General features: G+C 42.0%; 1 protein-coding gene and 1 long non-coding RNA gene across 3 annotated transcripts in view; one reads left to right on the plus strand and one right to left on the minus strand.

Annotated features, from left to right (window-relative positions):
* Cytip (cytohesin 1 interacting protein) overlaps positions 1 to 21,462 on the minus strand; it is a 67,772-nt gene that overhangs the window by 28,973 nt on the left and 17,337 nt on the right. The window contains exon 3 of one of the 2 annotated variants that reach the window (XM_085681111.2): positions 3,084 to 3,243. In XM_085681111.2, coding sequence (XP_085537237.1) covers positions 3,084 to 3,220 — 137 coding nt within the window. In that variant the 5' untranslated portion in view covers positions 3,221 to 3,243. Of the gene's footprint in view, positions 1 to 3,083; positions 3,334 to 21,462 lie in introns of those variants that run through there. The other variant, XM_048425780.3, reaches the window with a different exon arrangement.
* On the plus strand, positions 15,887 to 19,691 carry LOC125395069 (uncharacterized). Its single transcript, XR_007230437.3, has 2 exons — positions 15,887 to 16,019; positions 19,151 to 19,691. It is a non-coding gene; the product is annotated as an uncharacterized LOC125395069 (long non-coding RNA).

The following is a 21,462-nucleotide window of genomic DNA, read 5'->3' on the forward strand; positions in this document are numbered from 1 at the left end:
TTAGAAGCGTTACTGCTCTGTCTGGCACTCCCTACCAATGCAGGTACTGAAATAATAGGCACACACAGAAATCTATTTTTAAACAATTAGGATTAGGGTGCAAACACCCAGTGGATTCTGAAGATTAAGGTGAAGCTAGAAGCTAGCCAGATATAGCTTTGCAGAAACCAAAGCCACAATAACAAGAAGTACGAATGTTGACGTCAGCCCTCAAAGTGTTGAAAATAACAGCAGACAGAGGAACACCTGCTGCTGCTGCTGCTACTATTGCCTCACAGGATCCTGCTGCAGACCACGCAGACAGTGCCAGAGGGGTGGCTTTTGTCCTTGCTGTTGTTTGTTTGTGTTTCTAAGAAAACAATTAATAAGAAGCAAACGTCCATGTGGAAAATTATAAAATCGTGGCATACACCTGCATAAAGTTTCACTGACAGTGATTACATAGAACCACGGGTACCGTGCTCCAAAGGTTTGGTTTAGAAAAAGGGTTTGTTATTTTTTAAATTCCGCGATGGGGTTTCTCTGCGTAGCCCTAGATGTCCTGGAACTCACTCTATAGACCAAGTTGGCCTTGGCTTAGAGATCACCACCACCACTAGGCCAGAAAAAGTCTGAAGAATAGGGGAAGTATATCACACAGTGTGTTAAAGAGGACAAGAAGAGAAAGCGAAGAAATAGAGAACACGTAATAAGTTAATGGTCTAGGAAGTCTGCATGCTCACACATTTTATATGCCTAAATCCCTCTTACCGTTCCCTCCAATAGTCACCGAATCCTACTGGTTGTCCTTTTCCCATTCATAGTAGCCTTACTCAGGCTTAAGAACCAGATGTGCCTCATCGGCCTTCAGTGCCATTGACCACCAAGTCTTTACCTCTTCACTGCTTCATTTCCTCTTTCTCCAACTACTGTAAAAGCCCACCCACCAACCCGCCACTTTTCTAGAACGAAGTTCCTAAATTTCACAACATCTCAAACCTACTCAGTGGCTCTGGAGGCTGGTCCAATTATAGTTAGATTTCTGCATCCATCCATTCAACCAGCTGAAGACAAAGAGATTCCATAGAAACAAAACATGACATCTGAACTGAACGGATATGTTTCTTTACTGTCATCATTCTCCAAATGATGCAATGTGCCAACTAGACATATAGCCAGTGTTCATGTCTTAGGTATTAGACCTGATCCTAGCAGTTTACATGCAAATAGACTGCCACTTCACACCAGGGATTCCATTATCTGCAGTCTTTGTTCTACATGGGTGGGGGTTTTAGAACTAGCATGGACAGCAACAGCCAACTGAACTGCTTTCTCAAGGAAATTTACCCACAAGTCTGTCTCTTCTCTCACAGGCACACTGCATCTTTCTGACACACCAAGCACTGTGTGACTGTGCAAACCTGACCCCCAAGGCCCAAGCGTCTGTGCCTCCTCCTTAGGGAGTCCCTTGTTTAGGGGTACCAGACTGCAGGATGATTTTCAGAGTCATGTTACATATCTGTTGTATAGCACCTATTCGTTCTGTCCCTAAACTGTAACCCTTCTCTAGAAAGGAAACAGGCCCTTGTGACTGATCTAGCTAGTCTGATGGTTTTTGCCTTGTAGGGGTCCAGCATGATTTCATGCTTGAGCTGAAAAGGAGATGTGGAAAGATCCATCCCTTGATGCAATCTTAGCAAGTTGCTTTCCCGCTAAGAAATGTACCCAGAGAACAAATCATAGACTAAACAAATGAACAGAATTGAGTTTAACAGCTTCATGGCAAATAGAAACAGAAATGGACCAAAGTTTATCTAGAACCTGAGTAAAGATGTTGGTGTTTGCTGTGCTGCCCATTTGTAAATTGATACAAATGTTCGTGAAACTTTAAATCATGAAAGCACTTTGGATTGAAAGTGATAATCAAGTCTTGGCAAATGATGCCATCATCTTCATCTTCATCGCTGTGGAAAATGCCAAGGGATCAGTTCACCATATCGCTGAAAGAAGAAGCTGCCTCGCCTCCAAGCTGGGACTCCTTAATGCTAAGGTTAAAAGCACTCAGAGAAGAACACAATGCACATAAGACCACATAGCTATACTCTCAGGCTCTCAGCCAATGCTAAACATCTTGTGTACAATTGTTGTATGAAAATTCAAATATATACTTTGGACCAATCAATATGACCAAAAAATACAAAGAGATACGTGGTTAATTCAAGGCCAAAAATTCAGAACAAATTCTTGTAGACATAGATTTTCCCAAGTGAGTGCCCATCTCTAAAAAAAAGTTTATGCAATAAAAATTTCCAAACAGCCTTTACCAAGCACCGGGTGCCCTATACATTTCCTTACTTAAGGAGTACAGAGTTCAAGGATGGTGTTTCTGCCGTTGCCTAATCAAATGAATGGAATTTCGTACAATAGCCTTTTTTTGTAAGGGACATACTGTGAGGGCGGCTGGCACCTTGCTCAAGATGCCACAGCCACTAAGCAGCCAAACTGGGTGTTTGGTCAATGTTTACCTCCCCACAAAGGTTTTCCCTCCCAGCATCTCTGGGTTGTGTCAATGTTCTGGAGATGAGGAGCTAATTTAGTTCACAACCTTTGTGTTCCAGGACGCATCGTCTCTTGATTGGGAACTAGTAGGACTACCTAGGCCTGGAGGTGAGAACAGGAGTGAGAGAATCGATGGAGACACAAAGGGGAAAATTCTGATGATGATGCTTGCATCCCTGTAAACCATCTTCAAGTTTGTTGAGCTCAACAACCTCATTTCACTTGAGCACATACTTAAAAAGAAATATTTGAGTCTTACTTTTAAAAAAATTAAGACTGTTTCCCCCTCTCTGGAGTGCTACACTGTCTCTTTTGCGCATGTCACCTTCTTCCCCGCACATACAGTCAGTAACTCCTAAGTGGACTGACTTAGTAGACAGAGATTATCCATAGGTGGGGAAAGATTCTCTTTTGAACCAAGCTCACTCCTAAGGATGGGAATTGAGACTAGGAGTCAAGAATTTCATGGAGACACGCAGGAGCAAGTACCACTTTCGACCGTCATCAGACAAACGTGAACATTCTAGACAGAAGTGCAATCGTACCTGTTTTCTTCCCCGAGGCAAAGTAGCCACAGTGTCTGCCAGCATCTGGATCCTTCTGCCGTCCTCCATCGTGAGTGGGCCCGTGAGCATGGAGTAGGCACCATATGAGGAATCAGCACAGTACTCCAAGTTGCCATTGCTGCTCTGCTGCTGTAGAAGCCTTTGCAAAGACATTGTGGACAAAGATTAATCCCGCCAGCACATGCTGCAGTGGCCTTGCCAGAGGGGGGAAGTGAAATGCACCCTCTGACAGGCAGTCAAAAAGTAGCAAAGCAGAACGGACCCACGTGACTGCTGTGGTTTGAGGTACAGTTACACAAACCCTATCTAGAAGCGCTCCCACTCCCCAGGGCTCCTGAGAGAACCTCACGCTCCTTTTCTACAATAAAAAAGAAAGAAAGAATCACTTAATCACTTTGCTTTTTCTTTCTCCCTCAAACAGCCAGAACACTTAGAATTTGATACTCTATGGCTACCTGTACTCAAAACAGAATCTTCTAGTTTTTAAAAGGAAAAAGAGTCTTGCTCAAGTTCTGTCATCTGTTTCCTACCAGGCTCTCATTTAGCATTAGCACCGCAGTGCACATGGTGGACAGCACCCACCCTCGGCTCTGAGGACGCTAAGCATCACAGGCGCTGGTCATGTTGCTCTCCGGAGAGTCTGTGTAGTGCTCCTCCCCTGAAGGACACCCTAGCTGGTTAAAATTCCTCAAGAAGGCATTCATTCATTTCAGCTGTGGCATTGGCGCCTGCCTTCATATCTCCGTACTGCTCTGTCCTTCCGGAAGGAAGGGCAGTATTGTGTAGCATAGAATGTTGGTCATGTCTGGGACTGGACATAGCAGAAGTGTTGGGGGAAAAGAATGGGAATAGGCAGGCTAAGTAGCACAGCATGGCCCCATTGTTCTAATGTGGCCATCACAGGGTACCTGAAAACAGTGGCTATTTTTTATTTTTTATTATTAAAGTCATTTGAAGAGAACAATTTTCGTAGAGAAGCAGAGCAGGACTGGAGGTAGACTCAACACAAAAGTAAAAAGAAGAAGTTTTAAATAGCACAGAAGTCAAACACGCATCTAAAAGTCGTTCGGAAGGTCACCACCAGGGTTGACACTAGAAGGGAATGCGTGTGTTGGAAGTTGAGGTGAATTCAGCTTACGCAAAACTTGCCAAATGTGAATTGTAAAGTCTTCAGAATTAATCAAATGAGGGAGCCAAATCGGAGAATGGGGAAGCTCGGCCATCGTATGACTCCTTTCTGTTGGAACTGGATTAAGATACAAGCGAAATGATATCCACCAAAACATATAAAATCTAAGTCAGAATATACAAACACACACCTGTTCAGGGGACAGGGAAGTGTAATGCAAAAGGGAGTGGCAGTGACTTTCATAGTTAAACAAAAATGAATCATAGAAGTATTCATGTAAGGCGTGCACAGCTCTGAAAGTACATTATTATAAATGTGTGTGTGCATGTACATGTGTGTATGCATATGTGTGTGCCTGTGTGTGCGTGTGTGTGTACGTGTGTACCTGAGTGTGTGCGTGTGTGTGTGTACATGCGTGTGTGCCTGTGTGTGTGTGTGCACGTATGTGTGTGTGCCCATGTGTGTGCATGTTAGAAAGGGATATTAGAGAGTCTATGAAGCATGTAACACAATTAATGGATAACATTCATCCTTGTCCTCGAGGAAATTTATGGTTAAGTAAATGTGTTAATATTTCAAAATATCAAATCTAGCCAAGTTTTATAGATGAAAGCTAAAATTGTATGAATTTAGTGTTATAAAAATATTAGATTGTAGACTATATATCTTGATGACTAACTGGGGAAATATGAAAGTATTTTTCACTATATAAGTTGTGGAATTCATTTATCAAGCTGAATCTTTTAATAAGTACACTTTATTTTATACTCCATGAGTATAAATATCAGTCAAAGGCAGATCTGCTCCCTGCCCATACACGTCAGTCAGGTCACACCCACTAATTACGTGTTTATGAACTGGCCAATTTCTATGACTCTGCTCTCTGTTCTGATTCTGAAGGCCTGTGTCAAGTCACTTATTATATGTTTTAAATAACATCCTGGTGCGGGAGAATTGCCTGTGACCTGTCAATCATGTTTTAAATAAACACTGATTGACCAGGCAGGAGGTGTAGGCAGGAAAACCAGACAGCAAGTGAAAATGATGCAAGGAGAGAAGGAGAATTCTGGGGAGGAGGAAGTTGATTCCTCCCACTCCTGCCCAGATCACCGAAGCAGCAGGATGTGATCTGCCCAGCTAAAAAAGGTACTGAGCCATATGGCAAAAATAGATCAGAACAACGGGTTAATCAAGATATGAGAGTTAGCTAATAAGAAGCAAGAGTTAATGGGCCAATCAGCTTTATAACTTACGAAGTCCTCTGTGTGGTTGATTTTATTTGGGACTTGCCGACTGTGGGGTACTGGGTGGGACAGAAACCCCAACAAGCCAGTCCCTCATGTTACAACATTCTGCTCGGAAGTGTAGGTTGTGATACAATGAGGTGAAGCACTTGTCTTTCAACGGCAATGTAGCCTCTCTCTACTGTACAGATTCCAGAACTCCTGTGTTTTCTCTTTTTTGTCCTCTAGGATTTACTTTCAGAGAATGGTAAGTGCCTACTTGCCATTCCCCTTCAGCTTCTACATCACTGAGGAGGGGATGCTGAGGATGCTCTGGTCAAGCTGCCCACCACGCAAGTCTCAGGTGTGCTGCACTCTCCATGGAACAGAATGAACACAGTCCAAGTTCTTTTCTCACTCTATCTCTGAAGGGGCCTGTCATATTGCTTTTTATCATTCTTTTAAGCTCTAAATACTACACGTGGGTCATAGTTAGAGACATTTAAGACTGTACATTAATGCACTGTTTCCTCTCATTTCTGGAAATCAAAAGACATCTTTTAACTTTAAGTTTGTGTTTTATGTCTTCTATGCAAAAATTGTAAAAGAAATGTCTGTCAATAAAAGTAAAAAAGGAGTTATTTTTAAAAAATTAATTAAATAGTAATTTTCTGAAGCATTGGGGAAGAAAAAACAACCTAAGAAAGAAAGAAAGAAAGAAAGAAAGGAAGGAAGGAAGGAAGGAAGGAAGGAAGGAAGGAAGGAAGGAAGGAGGAAAGGAAGGAAGGAAGGAAGGAAGGAAGGAAGGAAGGAAGGAAGGAAGGAAGGAAGGAAGGAAGGAAGGAAGCCATTCCAAAGGGGCTATTGTGTTCTTAAGGATGACTTGAATGTGAGAACAGTCTCTTTAAGAGACTGCCTGCCATGTGTTTCAAAAACTAACTTTCCATTGTTGGAAGGCAAGAAATCCTCTTACCTGGAGCATTTTGATTTTCTGTAGAGATCCAGCTTTAGTATGAATGAAGTGAGCCCTGAGGGACATGGGAAGATTTGGTATAGGCAGGTAAACAGATACACTGAGTCCAGAACACAGACAGAAAGGCAGGAATTTCTTCAAGAAACTGTGGCCAACCTGCTAACCATCCACAAAAATAGCAAGAATATTGACCCTACTGCTCCAGTGCCAGATCCCTAGTTTCAAACCCTGGTCTGATGGTTTCAAAATACAGACTAAAGAGTATCCCACGTGTGCACGTGTTGAAACCCTAAACTCCAATGTAGATGGCCACTGGATAAAGAGGTAATGAGGTCAGTGGGAAGAAACCCTGATCTAAGAGACCGTGTCCTTGAGAGAACGCACATCAGAGAGGTCTCTTCCATTGAGGGCACAGCAAGAAGACAGCCATCTAAAGGAAGGAAGAGATCCACAGTATCAAGTCAATACCTTGATCTTAGACTCTGAAGCCCCCCCGAGCCCTGCAAACAAAAATGCCTGTCATGTAGAGTCACCCAGGGTCTTAGATTACCAGACTTGCTACGCTGGCTGGTGTCCAGCAGCCTGAGCTGATTCAGATGCTCTCTAAACCTCAAGTTCCACATCTACAAACACAACATTTAGGAGGAACGGGCACAAGAGCCCATGTGTAACTCACAGTACAAAATAAACTATTGCTAGTCAATTTTGATCTAAGTAGTAAGAGCTCAAAAGGGAACGCTCAGAGGCAACAACCTTAACTCCACATAAATTTGCCTGCCAACTACCAGTATCCACATGTGCGGCAGAGGGGCCTCATCGCCCTTACAGAGCATAGCGCTGAAATACGTGTGTAGTCCCTTTGGTAAACCAAGATGTGTTCGCAAAGCATTTTCACACCCAGTTCCTAAACTCCTGTGTTCCTTTCAGCTCGAAATATCTGTTTATTCACATGAGCCTGGGAGAGAAGTGAGGTGGTGCTGAATGAGGAGATTTCTGCCACCATCTCGTTAGGCTTCCATTCCGGCTCTTGTTCAAGACTTTATTTTGCTACCTAGAATACCATAGCGCTTTGTTTTATTTTATGCCCTTACTATACAGGAAGCTTTTATTTGGCTCCCTGGACATAAGTTAAGACATGAGTCAACGTCACATAGAGGAAAGTGGACGACTCTGGGTTTGAATTAGCAGAAGGTGAATTTAATTTCATAAAGTTATTTTATTTTACTTTTAAATATACAAATCATTTTAAAGCTTTTTAGATTTTTAAATTTTTTACTGGTATGTGTGTGTGTCTGTGTGTGTGTATATGCAAGCACGCGTGTACTCACACACTCGTGAGCATGGAAGCATATGCTTTTACTCAGGTTCCAGAAGAGGATGTCAGAGCTCCTGGAACTGGAGTTGCAGGAGGTTTTGAATGACCAAACATGGCTGCTGAGATCTGAAATTCAGTCCTCTGGAAAAGTAGCAAGTGTGCCTATTCACTGTGCCCTATCTCTAGTGCCCTCATCACCTTATTTTAAAGACTGGCTTGGGCGGATAGACATTTCCCTTTTCCCTGAATAAATGGAAATTAGATACCATTCTCAAAAGAAAAAAAAAGTATTCATCTTCAAAACAGGCAACCTCAGATTATTCTGCAAAGACTTTCCCCAGGGAGTAGCTGGTTCAAGACAGGAAAGTAACAGAGTCAGCTCATTAAAGGTCTCTGTAACAGCAGTGAGGAGAGGCACCAAGGCTAGGAATAGAGATACTAACACATATTTAAACAAAAAAGAGAAAAAAATTAACCCTAACATAAATAATAATTAGCCGAATATTCCTAATATGCAAACAAGGAAACATTTTTCTAACTTATATGGGTTGGCTTCACTTGTTCATGAAGCCATGGGTGGACCATATTATCACCCCAGAGAGGCCCCCAGATTCACCTGAGGCACCTTGTCTTATCAAGATCAGCTTTTCTTGAAGCCCTCCGATGAGCTAACTCTGTCTTCAAGTGCAAAAATAGATATTTTTCCACATCCATTCACTCCTTTATCACAGAGGAACATCGCCAGCGACTTCGTAAAAGTTCCATTCCTCCCTACTTCAGCCTTGGAGAGCATGCGCACAGCAGAGGGTGGGTGTCAGAAATAGATCTGTAAGGAGTCCTGGTGTCGGTGTAAAATGGCATGTGAGTACCTTGGAGCAAGGGATGTGTAAGTTTTGAAAGTCACCTTTTTTGCCTGTATACAGCTCCAGGTGTTTTCCTTGATCTGGCTGTGTCCAAGCCTTGTTTGGAGGTTTAGAGGCAGTCAGTGCAGTAATTTTGAAGGTGTAACTTTCCAGACGAAAGGAAATTTCTTAAATTTCCCATCAAAGAAGGAAACAGGGTGATAGGAGGGCCCATGAAGTTCTGAATTCCAGCCTGGCTGTATGTGCAGTAGCTCTGTTGAGGATCCTGTATGTTGTGTTCCTCCCATGCTGCATAATTTACTTAAGTGATAAACATAAAAGTCAAGAGAAAACAGCAGGCCTGCGGGAGACAGAAAGGAGCCTACACCCAGAGCGTGAAGAACAATAGCCTATTCAGTCCTCCATAGCACAGCTTCAGGCCAGGAAGGGTGCCCCGAGTTTCCATAGATAAGAACATGGCTCTCTTTCGGAGGGATAAAACTAGAGCTGGGGATGGGGGGGGGGGTCCTCTTTCAATAAAGAGACAAAACAAACAGCATCACCATCAGTTAAAGGAAACCTAGCTGAGTTTGTCTACCACTTTCCTAGAGCCATCTTTTTCTATGCATTTGCCAAGTTTGACCTACGCTGAAGGGAACCATATTTGCTTCGCTAAGAGAGCCTTGTGGTGTCCAGCAACCCTTCAGGCACAGATTGAGGCACTATGAATATTAATTTTACTTTTAGAAATCCCAAACAAGCTAGGTTTCAACAGAAACAAGCAATCTAAATTTAAAATAAATACCCACAGATTCATGTTAAATATTGAGAGATTGATGTTTTCTGCAATTGCTCTTCTTGTTGTACTCCATAAGCACAAATAATGTAGTGATTCTCAGCTTCCATGAGTATCCTCCCCAAGACAGATAGCTGACTATAGAACCGTTAGCCGGGCACAGTAATTCAGTAATTCCAGCCACTCTGGTCACTGAGTTGGGAGGATTGTTTGGTCCCAGGAGTTAAAGCCAGCCTGGTCAACGTAGTAGGACTCATTTCAAAGAAGGAAAGGGCAAACTTAGCAATAGTTTTCCAAAATATAAGATGAAGAAGTAAAATACAAAACTAAGTAAGTTGCCTATGCAACGCCAACTCTTACATATGAGACTTGATAATTTTTGCTATACTTATTACTTAATTATTAAAATTATTTCATTGCTATATTGCAATCTTATAAAGGACTTGAAATTGTGGGTAAAAGAACCATCATCAAGAACAGACCCATATTGGAGCACCGGACGGAGCCCTCCACGGTCCAAATGAGAAGCAGAAGGATGAAGAAAATGAAAAAAGAAATCAGGACTGCAATGGGCCCCATCACCCACTGATACAAGGGGACTGATCTAATGAGAGTTCACCAAGGCCAGCTGGACTGGAACTGAACGAGCACATGATCTAACCAGATTCTCTGAATGTGGCCGGATTCTCTGGATGTGGCTGGCCCAGAGCCTTTCTGAAAAGCCATTGACAATGACACTGGGACTTGTTTCCTGTGCATATACTGGATTTTTGGGATCCAGTCTGTTTGGATACTCACCTTCCTGGACCCGGAGGGAGGGGGGAGGAACTTGAACTTCCCACAGGGCAGGAAACCCTGACTACTCTTAGGGATGGAGAGGGAGGAGGAGAGGGAGTGGGGGAAGTGGGAGGGTGTTGGGAGGAGGGGCGGAAATGGAAACTTTTATAATTTAATAAACTTTAAAAAAAAAGAACAGCTACAACATCATAAACAAGCATTTTTAAAACTTTGTGAGAGTGGCTACAAAATCTAGACGGAGGGAAACGTAGGTCACGCTCCCACGAGAGCGTCTTACAACCATGCTTATTTCTTAATCCCACCTGATGATAATAAGAGCACATAATTTTGACCCACATTTGAAGCAATCTTTAATTAAATATGGGCCAGGATGAAGGACTCTGACCTGGTTCATTCTGGGGTACCCAGAAAGTGCCATGGGTTCAGTTCATATAATTGGAATAATAATAATAATAAAAGGAAACAGTAAGTAGAGTGTGTCAAGTGATAATTCTTAGAAAAGTATTTTTCAAAATGCAAAACTGTGAGACCTTAAACTCTTTAACGAAAATGTGACTTCACAGACCCCATCTTAAAGATGGGACTTCTCTTAAAACAACTAATGACTTGGGATTGACATCAGGTCCAGGAATGTGCTATGAAAGAGAAACTTAAAACGGACAGTCAACTGGACAGCCAATTAAGGTATGAGACAGTAAAAGTTAAGAATATTCAGGTGTCTCTGCAGGCATCTTGCCCTGGCAAATACCTTGTCAACGATTTATAGTACTTTGTTAGGGTTTCATGCCCAAAAACTGACCAATGGCTTCAGAAATCTTCTTACTCTGTACTCCTTCTACCCAATCCTGAGTCACTAAGACATGCATTCCCTGAATTGCAGTGTTTCCCTTTAAAAGCTTGTCTTTCCCTACACTAGGGGCTGCACTCTCTTCTTATCCACTATGTTGGTGTGCTGGAGGTTTGTGGTCCAAGCATAAGCTTGCTAAACAAAGACCCTCTTGCATTTACATTAAAAAACTAGTTCCACGGTTTCATTAGGGATTCAAACTCAAGGGCATAACAAAGCAGTGAAGATATAATTTAGAGAAGAAATATAAATCACCAATAGATTTGTCAGTGTTTAACAAATCGGTGAAACGATGTAGTAGAAAATACTTTGAAATAGTGAATATTAACTGTTGCCTACCAGATGGAAAGAAGTTTAATGATATACAGTACTGGAAAAGGTGCAGATAAATGGACAGTTAGACACCTATGGTAGGAATATATATCAATCAAGTCATATCAATATATATCAATCGATTAGTGATGTCATTTGACAGTATCAAATTAAGTATGCAGTTAGTAATTCTAACTTAGGAGTCTTGGTAAACCCTTCTATCTGCAAAGACAATCCAAGAATGATTTTTGTGGGGTTATTTGCAACTACAAATCATTTCAAGTTTTAATTGTGTACCAGATGGATGTGCTTACATGATTTGTGGGGTTTGATTCTGTGGAATACATTGCAGTAGGTGGAAAGTGTAAGGCACGTATTCGTGTGCTGATCGAGACCCTAAGGCAAAGGCAGAAGGACGACAAGTGTGGTACTGAGCTGCTTTTGTTTTTGTTCTTTTTTTTTTTAAGGAAAATACTATGAACCCTAACACAGACAAACATTGAAAAAGGAACAAGAGAATACAAGGTGACCCGCTCGTCCCAGTGATCACTGGTGATGGCCTTGGAAAACGAAAAGAGAGGCAGATGATTGCCTACCAGAGCTCTATTTAAGAGAGAGATCTTCTTTAAACCTTTAATATATGCTTCATCTACACACTATTAAATCAGCTTTCAAAATTTCAATAATCCACAGATAATTTTAAGGAGCCATTTTTGCCGATATATCTTTGTTTTGTAGGTCCTAATCCTTTGTTTATGCTTACTAGTGATAATTATCGTTGTGTCCAGTGGATGCCCAGGGTTTGTTGGAAAACAGATTTTTTTCATTTATTTTTCATCCTTTTATCACCTTCTTCCAATTAAGCAAAATTCTTCTTCTAAAAAGATCTAATTAGGTCTCTACAAAACAATGGCAAAGAAGGGAATGAAAACACAGGCCAAGGGCACTGATTGGGGCTACTAAAGCCTATTGGTTGTTTTTACAAGGGCCTTTGTGTATGTGTGTGTGTGTGTGTGTGTGTGAGAGAGAGAGAGAGAGAGAGACCCAGAGACATAAAGACAGACAGACAGACAAAAAGATAGACACACACACACACACACACACACACAGATATCTGTCTGCCTGTCTGTCTGTCTACCTGTCTCTTAAGTCATTTCTTACCTGTTTTCTTCCTCATCACACTCACAGAGTTACATTTCAAAACTGAACCTTTCACAGAATTTCGAGATAAACAAGTGAGGGTGGTTTCTTCCTCTTCCTCCACCTCTTCTCCTCGGGCTCACCGTTTACATAACCTCACCCTTGCTCTGGTGCAGGGGCAGTTATCCCCACAGAACTGGGAAAGTCTTTAGAAACCAACTTCTTAGAAAGCAACTTGAGCTTGAGAATGGGAATTGTCTGAGATACTTGGAATGACAAAACACTTACATGAAGTCTGGGTGGTTTCCCCTTAGTCTACCCTTCCTGCCCCTGCTTGTTCTGGTAGATACCTGACCTCATATCAGACCACACCTAGTCATTCTGACCTTATTTCTGTCCCTTTCACAGAAGGCAGCTCCTCTGGGGAGCTTTTGCCCTCCTTTGTCTCACAACACTGCTCCCCCAATTCTACTTCACTTGCCTTTTCTCTCCATTCAAAATAAACTAGAGGCACCAGTTCAATGCAATTAGATGGAGGAAGATGTTCAACCATATACAAAAGGAACAGCTCCCAGGAAGCTTTCCCTTAGACTTCTCCAAAGAGTACTCCCTCCAATCTGTTCCCCATCTGCTGCTGGGAGTCACTCTGCCACCTGTAGAGGATGTCTTTGAACATGGCAAGTGAATCAGCAAAGAGGGTCAGCATGTAGAAACTGATGGAATGTGCCTCGCCTTCTCCATTTTTGTTTCCATAATGTAGAAGTGTGTGTGTGTGTGTGTGTGTGTGTGTGTGTGTGTGTGTGTGTAGCAGAAGGAGCTACAGATGGGCAATAAGGTAACTTCTTAGAAAACCGGAATCCTTTATTTCTACCCCAGCCTATTTACAATTTTAAATAGATTTAAAATCTCACTTGCTTTAAGATTTAAGATTTAAATGCAATACAATGAAAAACATTATATTCATCACTTCTAGTCATTTCTGACCTAACACAAAGCCTCACTTAAGGAAACAAGAAACAGTTCTTAAATTTTATTTAACTAAAAAAAGTAAGTATGAGAGCCAACGTTACATTTTAAGTTTTAATTACTGTACCTAAGAGATCCATGAAACAAAAAGGCCTCTGATCTGCAAGCTCCTTGCCCAAGGACAGATGGTTCCTGAAATGTGGGAGGCTTCTTTATGGGGGATAACAAGACACATGTTTTTTTCTCCTCTAAACAAGTTTGTTTGATCCATCTACACTGGATGTGCTTGATCTCATGTGGGCAGGAAGTTTGTGGGCAGGAAATACGTCAAGATATATGCTTGCCACTAATTGGACCTGTTGGGAAATGCAGTGAATTATGGGTTTTACCTTCTTACGTCCCTGCAAACATGACTCGGTGCCATTTCCTGGGAACCGGAATATGGACTTGGCCAGAGTCTATCCACCTGGCCAGTATTTAATTAAAGTTTGCTTTAAATTTAGTTTTAAACTGTGGTAGTTTTCTTATTCTTGACAAGGTTAACATAAGCTAAATAGATACAAAATGTCAACCATGAGACATAAACTAATAACAATGTGTTCTTCCATAAATTCATAAGATTTATTAGTATCCCCCAAAAAAATATACAGTCCGTAATTTCTTACTTGTTTGCTCTCATTCTCTTGTTCTCGCACACTTAGAGTTACAAGAAGACACCGGGACATGAGATAAATCTACAAAATTCAGACAAGAAGGAACCTCAGAGTCACCTTGCATAGCATGTTTTATCTTCAGGTGGAGAAACAAATCCCAATGGGACAATGGTTTGATGGTAGAATAATCAAAGGTCACACAGTCTCCTTCAACACAATTCTGTAAGCATTTGCTAAGTGAATAGCCATAGCATAGCTACAGCTAGGCAAACTGCTGAGTGTGCTTACTCTCTTACTAACCGTAAGGATGGTACTAGATTGCTCCTTTTCCAATGGAAGATGCTGACTTCAATACACTTACCCAAGGGACCTGACACAGTCAAAGTTACCATCCAATGATGATCACCATTCTGCAGTTCTGTTACCCCACAGTTGAATTAATCCTGAGAAGATAGGAACTATGATCCCTGGTCTCAAAAGTAAAAGAGTCTAGTGAAAATATAGAGGTTTTTTTTTTTTTTTAAGGTTGAAGTCTTAACCCTTAGTACCCGTAAAAATGGATCTTTAAAATTATGACGTTTGTAGTTGTAATCATAAAAAGATGATATCATTAGCAGAGAATAATCAACCTAAGTTTCCCTGTCACAATTAAGATCATTATGGTGCGATTCTACTACCCCAACTATAATGCTGGTCACATATTATCCCAAGTCCCTAATATGGCATCACTTCAGCTGCAGAATTCAGTTTAGATTTCTTCATGTCTCCTGCAACTCCTCCCCTTCCCTTTGGCCAGCACCCTTTCCCTGGCACATGTCCCCATGTGTATAGCTTTTCTCTTGCTTTCTTAGGAAAGGAGTCAGGTCAGCTGGTGAAACATGGGTCCTTACACTCTTGACCAAGCTACCTAAATTGACCTGGACTTCTGCGTGCTCAGCTCAGCTTCTACAATAGGACGAGTGAAGCCACATGTCCACATGTGGAATACACAATCACTAACAAATAAATTATAATTGATCCAAGTTGCCCAGGGTTGTTACTGCTAGCCAAAGCCTTCCTTCCAAAGACAAAGCCTTTCCTTTCCTGAAGGCATGGGTTCTTTCTAATGTCTCACTTTTGTTCACAACACACAGTTCACCTGAATCCACCCACTTCATCAATGTTGGTGCCTACCCATCATCTCAGGCTCACCTTAAATTTCTCAACTTTCTCCGTTTTCTCCTGATGCCCCAAGGAACTCAGACAATCAAAACCACCTGACGGGACTCTCTTCTTTGATTCGTTACATTCTGCCTTATTCAAATGTCTGTCTTTTCTTCTTCTGGATGCCACCCATATATCCCCAGTCCAAGCAATTATTTCTGTCTCATTTATTTGTATCCTTCTAACATTAAAGAGAAACACATTTATCAGAGTGTTCCTGTAAGTAGTGATCCATGCATTCATATTGTGCCCAAAGCTCTGGAGGTGAATATATTTTCTGTGATTATTTACTTTGGGCAATGTGTTTGCTGAATGATATTCATGGTGTTCTCAATATCTAAATGTAATTTATTACTCTGGATTGTTTGACTTAATTGCAATGAGTATGCCTATTTTAAGGCAAAACTGAAATATATCAATAATGTATATTTTATATTACAGCTTGATAATAAGGCACCCTCGATTAAAACATGCACCATTGATTCACTGACTGCTGTTCAAGGAAAAAACGTCACCCTGCATATGCTCACAGGTGATGAGAAATGTCCTAACATGACAAACATGAAGATGCTTCGGAATTCAGGAAGTACAGCTTACAGCTTCCTTCCTGCCGCAAGACGTTCGTACACTAAGCCATAGATAGAAGCAGACTGTCTGGGCCAGTGCTGTGCAGCAGATGCAATCTGCCAGACCATTCTCTGATTTCTCCTCTGATACGGTAGGAGCTCATGTGTCATCACTTCTTCCTCTGGAATGTCCTACCCCCTCATCTGTCTCCACCTTCTCTTGAAGTCAAGGCGTGGTCCTCAGCACAACGCGCGCGCGCGCGCACACACACACACACACACACACACACACACAAAAGAAAAACTCACAAAATTGTCTCCCTATGTTTGGTGCCCCCACTTTTCCATCCTCTAACGTTAGCATCGGGACGTGGTGTGACTCCGCACCTGTCAATCATGTTGTGATTTCCTACTTTTACTTTCGAACTCATCTACCATGGAGTTTTGAACCTAATTCTTCAGTTATCAATTTTAATCTAGACGAATCGTCTCGCTGCTCCAAAATGTGGTCGCCTTCCTTCTGTCAGTTCACCTGGGATAATCATACCTGAGTATCTGTTAGCTGCTCCCCCTGCCAATCACCTGCTTTTCTCACTCTTCGGTAAATTCCGTACTCTCTGAGTGGCTCACCTTAAATGCCCCTTCCTCTGCAGCATCTTCCTACACCAGCAGCAGATAATGGGTCTCTGCTACTCCTGGACTCCTGTCCATCCACCCTTTGTCTGACTCACACTGCCTCTGACACATGCCAACTTATTACTCTCCTCACCATCCAGGGCTAGAAACCTCATTTTATACATTTCTGTAACACTTCTCCACAGGCTTAAGCGATGTAGTAAAATTTGGACAATGCGATGACAAATGAAGAAATTAAATGATTTGAAGGGGATTGTTGATGTAATTAAACTATATCACATGTCCCTTTGGTAGGACACTCAGCACCTTGGGTAGAGGAATGTTAGGGATGTTTAGTGAAACACAAGGAGACAATGTCTCCATTGTCCCCAAGAAACGCTTGTGTTTAAACAGAGCAGACCACGTGAAAAGTAGATATGATTAGTAAATACTTAGGGCATCAGTAAATAACAGACGAGGACAGGATCATCCAGACGTCGCATCTTACATTAGCAGCATCTGAGAAGATACCCTTGACCATTCTACGTGAAGAAAGGATGCCCTCTTCACCCTTTTCATTTTCATGTTTTGAGACAAGGCATCCTATAGCCTTGGCTGACCTTGAACTTCTGGTTCTCCTGTGTCTGCCTCTTAAAGCTGGAATTAGAGCCCTGAGCACCTGGCTGGGAGGCTGCACTGTTTGTTCCCTGCTGCCAGGACCGCCCCAAGGTTTATGACAGGGAGCATTTCACCCTCACCCTCTTGGCTCCACAGCCCTGGAGCATTAACATGCAGAATGTGTAAGAGTTGTGTCTGGAAAGAGACAGTAATTACTGGCCAGGACTGATGTAAATTCTTGCTAGGACCTCACAGAAGTACCCTGATCGTGGCTGAGCCCTGAAAGGAAGACATAGCAGCTGCCTGCCAGAGCACGTGTGCAGGGCAGAACAAAGACAGCAAATATATCCCTGGCGCTTAGCCACGAGCCAAGAAACTGAATGAAGAAGCAGCCAGATTGTATCGATCTGTCGCTCCTCTCTGGGATATGGCATTCAACTCCATAGTCTGTGCGGAAGACAGCACTCAGTTTCAGGGAAGAGGCCCGCTGATATTCCCCAGTGTTTCTTATGCTGTTGAATGCCTCCCTAAATGGTGGCTGTCTGTGTGGTCTTATAACTGTGTGTTGGGGCCCCATATTTTGTCTCACTCATAGCATATAACGAAAAGCTTTCTATATATAGAAGGCTCCCAAATGCCTAACCACCTAACCACATAGGGGTGTGCCCTTTCCTCTTTGCTGCAGACGCCAGGCCCAAGTTTTCACCTGCAAAACCAGGGGTGCCTCTCTATCGACTCCCTTCCCCATCGGTAGTTTGTCTACCAGTGCTATGAATAGCTGTGTTAGGAATCTATTCTCAAATGTAGGCGTAGCCCCAACCAGTCACATATGCTACATTTAACTTTATTTTGTAACAACTGATCCTATCACAGGGTCAGATGTGACTGCAGAAGATATATCCAGAAAGTTCCATGCCCCTGTGCTTCTTTAGACTTCTGTAGATACACAAAGATAGGAAACTGGAGAGTTTGTTTAGGGGAAGAAACAGAGGGGCCTGAGGGTGTGTCATGTCTCCCCTGTGGCCTGGCTCCTAAAAGGTTAAAAAAAATGCATAGAAGAGGTGAGATCCCCAGTAACCTTTTGTGGGTCATTAACACAGTCCTCGCTGTTCCCAAATTTGCATGAAGCACTGGGTTTTTCTGAGCATACTCCCCTGGCTAATTAAAGCCCAGAGGGACTTAGGGCCACGAGTCTGTCCCCGATATCGCCTTGCCTGTGTTCATATCCAGAATTTCCTCTTTCTCTATTTCACTGTCTCTGTATCTGATTTGACTTTTTCAAAAGGTCAGCATCCCCTTTAAACTATAAATAGTTCACGAGTTGCATTCTGGACTTTTTCCAACCTCCAGCATGTCCCTTGCTGGCCACTTGCCACGCCTTGCTTATTAGCTTCACTGCTGGAAGGTGGCTCACTGTTCCAAAGACCTGGAAAACCAAGCCACCTAAACTGGCGATCTCTCCAGGTGGAAAATAAAATGTCCTTTGTCCGAAATGACTGTTTTAAGTGTTTATGGACATACAGGCAGGGTGGGGGTGGGGCACCTTCTGTTGTTTTCCAATGAAACACCTCACCTTGACTTAATCTAGGCTTCCCCCTTCCTCCAGTTTTGAAATGCGATTTCCCTAAGGGCAGGAACGATACTTTGGAACTTGTGGACTGCAGAGAACATCGAAGACCATCTAGTGCTGGCTCAACACGCCCTAAGGCACACTGCACCATTTTCCAAGCAAGCAGTAGAGAGTTAATTATTTACTCATTCCCTGGGTTCCTGAAGGGCTTGGGTGCAGAGAGAATTATACTTCAGAGTTGTTTACTCTAAGCACTATAGTCTCAAAGTTTTCTACAGGCTTATAGCTGTAATTCTGTTCCCTTAAAAACCAACCTGCTATTCCTCGCAGAAACTCTAAGAAGATTTGCAAAGAAACACCCCAAGTTGGTATGCAAGCCAGGTTTGAGGAAAAGTAGGGCAGACTGAGAAAGAGCCGGTAGATGCCACAGAAGACACTGAGCTTGCATTAATTTTCCTATTTTCATTCTTTCTTCTTCAGAGTGGATGTTTGGCCACGATTGCGGAAACAAAAGGCACAAGGGGTTCTGCAGTGAGGAGGAGAAAGAAATAAGCATCCCACAAACGCCAGGAGTACAGTGCGGAAACACTCCCCAGTGTCCGTGAGCACTTCGTCCCCAGCTTTACAAAGGACGTGTTTCCCCAACGAGATGAACTCCAGACATTCTGCACCCCTTCTTGTTTTGTATTCTGACTGCCTGAGAAAGTGAGAAGACATTAAATTTGCCTCGTGCAATGGTACAATGAAATGAACACTATGACAGCCTGGTAGCCACTTGTGTGATGATACGGTGGGCCACTGGAAGGAGCTGTAGGCTGAGGACCAGCCCTCCACCTCTCAGGCTGTTACTCTCCTCACCCCAAAATGTTACAAGATCGTCGATGGAGCTTGGCCTATTTTTCATTTTTCCTCATAAAATCAGCCTTCCCAGCCTTCACTCATTCTAATTCGCTTTCAATTCATCTCCTCGGGTTCAACGCGGCACAAGATAATGTAACTTTTCAATAAAACATAAAAATAATCGGTTCATTTATTCATCAAAAGTCCCAGCCTTCCAGCTTTACTATTTTTCCGTATCTCCCAGTAAAAATAATTCTTAGCTGCTATTTCCTGACTTAAGACCAAATTCTCATACATATTTCTGGCTTTGCTCTTTTCCTATGCCTTTTCATGTGCTACAGATCAGATTGCTAAGATTGTTCAAGCCTCACACAAGAATCGTTTAGTGCTCAATCTTGCTGCCTACTGCCTGACACCCATCCATCAATTCAAAAATGAATATGTACAAATGTATTTCACAGTCTTGGCAGGACAAAATTTTTAAAGACTCTGATTGATTTTACAACATCTACCAAATTACTTGACATCTATTCTGACAAAAAACAAAAAGCTTCAATGTTAAAATTCTAATTATAGAAGAGCAAGGGAAACACTGTTTCCTTCTTCAGGTACATGAAAGGAGCCCAGAGAAAATAGCCTGAAATGGAAGGCATGTTTTCCCTTTTTATGTCCTTTGGTATTAAATTAATCTAGAGTATTTTTTTTCTAACTCAATTATTTGAAATGATTAAGAAGGATAGCGCACAAAATATATTTAATCATAATAGCCAGATTCTCATTTAAAAATAAAATAACAAACACATCAAAGCCGAAAAATTGATCATAATCAATGTGCCCACATGAACTAACATACACTTTTTTTTTTTTACATAAAAAGAACCACATGGCTGTGAAAAAGCTCTTTCACACCAAAGAATACTCCCCATCCAGAACTCTTGGTTTCTAAAGTGGAAAAATGTAAAGTTATTTTGCTATAATGGTAGTAAGTTTTAAAAGCACATATAGGCAATGACACAGTCTTTGTGCTCCACATTGGCCTTTTGAAAAGGAAGAATTTGAGGGTAATCTTTACAAATCTTCCTATTTGTGTTACCTAGAAAAGCTGTTTTTCTATTTTAAAAAATATGGCCAAGAACACACAGAAAATAAATATAAGTAAGTTAATGAACATAATAAGTACATTCCGCAACAAAAATCTCCTGATTATGAAGAATCCTTAAGATTTATCACATACTTATTGTAACACAACTGAGTACTTAGAAACCACTTACTATCTATGTTTCGGCCAGGTTATGAGAATGAATGACAACGGATACCCAAAGATAGCACTGTTTGAAAAAGTGCACAGGATAAGGTGAAGAGGAAGGACCCCAAAACGCTAGGTAGACAACATAAAGAAAGACCGCAGAACCTTGGGATGACAATAACCCAAGCATCTAGGACTGCCCAGGACGGGAACAACCGGAGAACTGCCATAAACTGGCTGCACATGCTTGCTTGAGCCTTGTCGGGGCATAAATGATGATGATGATGATGGTGGTGATGATACTGTCTATGTCCCAGTGGTCAGTCCTCTGCAGATTATGTTAAAAGAGTGAAATTTGGGGAGCTTATTTTGTTTGTGTTTGTTTGTTTGCTTGCTTTTCTGGTTTGTTTTTAACGTTTTGAGGCAGAGCTGCTCTACTGTAGTCCAGGCTGTACTGGAACTGGTGGGTCTCCTGCCTCTGCTCTATGAATGATGAGATTCCTGATGTAGGCTGCCATGCCTGATGGCAACCGACAAGTTCTTTCTGCTTAATAGTAAACGCTGTCACAGAATCGGCCCTTCCAGATAATTTAGGTTCCTAAACAGAACAACTGGGACTGACCTGGGTGGAAAAAAATCCAACTTGACACACTAAGTTTAGAGCGTGTGGGAGAACTTTAGTGTGGAAACTTCAGTGACTTTACCC

This window comes from Myodes glareolus, chromosome 21 (assembly GCF_982192425.1).
Source record: "Myodes glareolus chromosome 21, mMyoGla1.1, whole genome shotgun sequence".
Classification (NCBI taxonomy): domain Eukaryota; kingdom Metazoa; phylum Chordata; class Mammalia; order Rodentia; family Cricetidae; genus Myodes; species Myodes glareolus.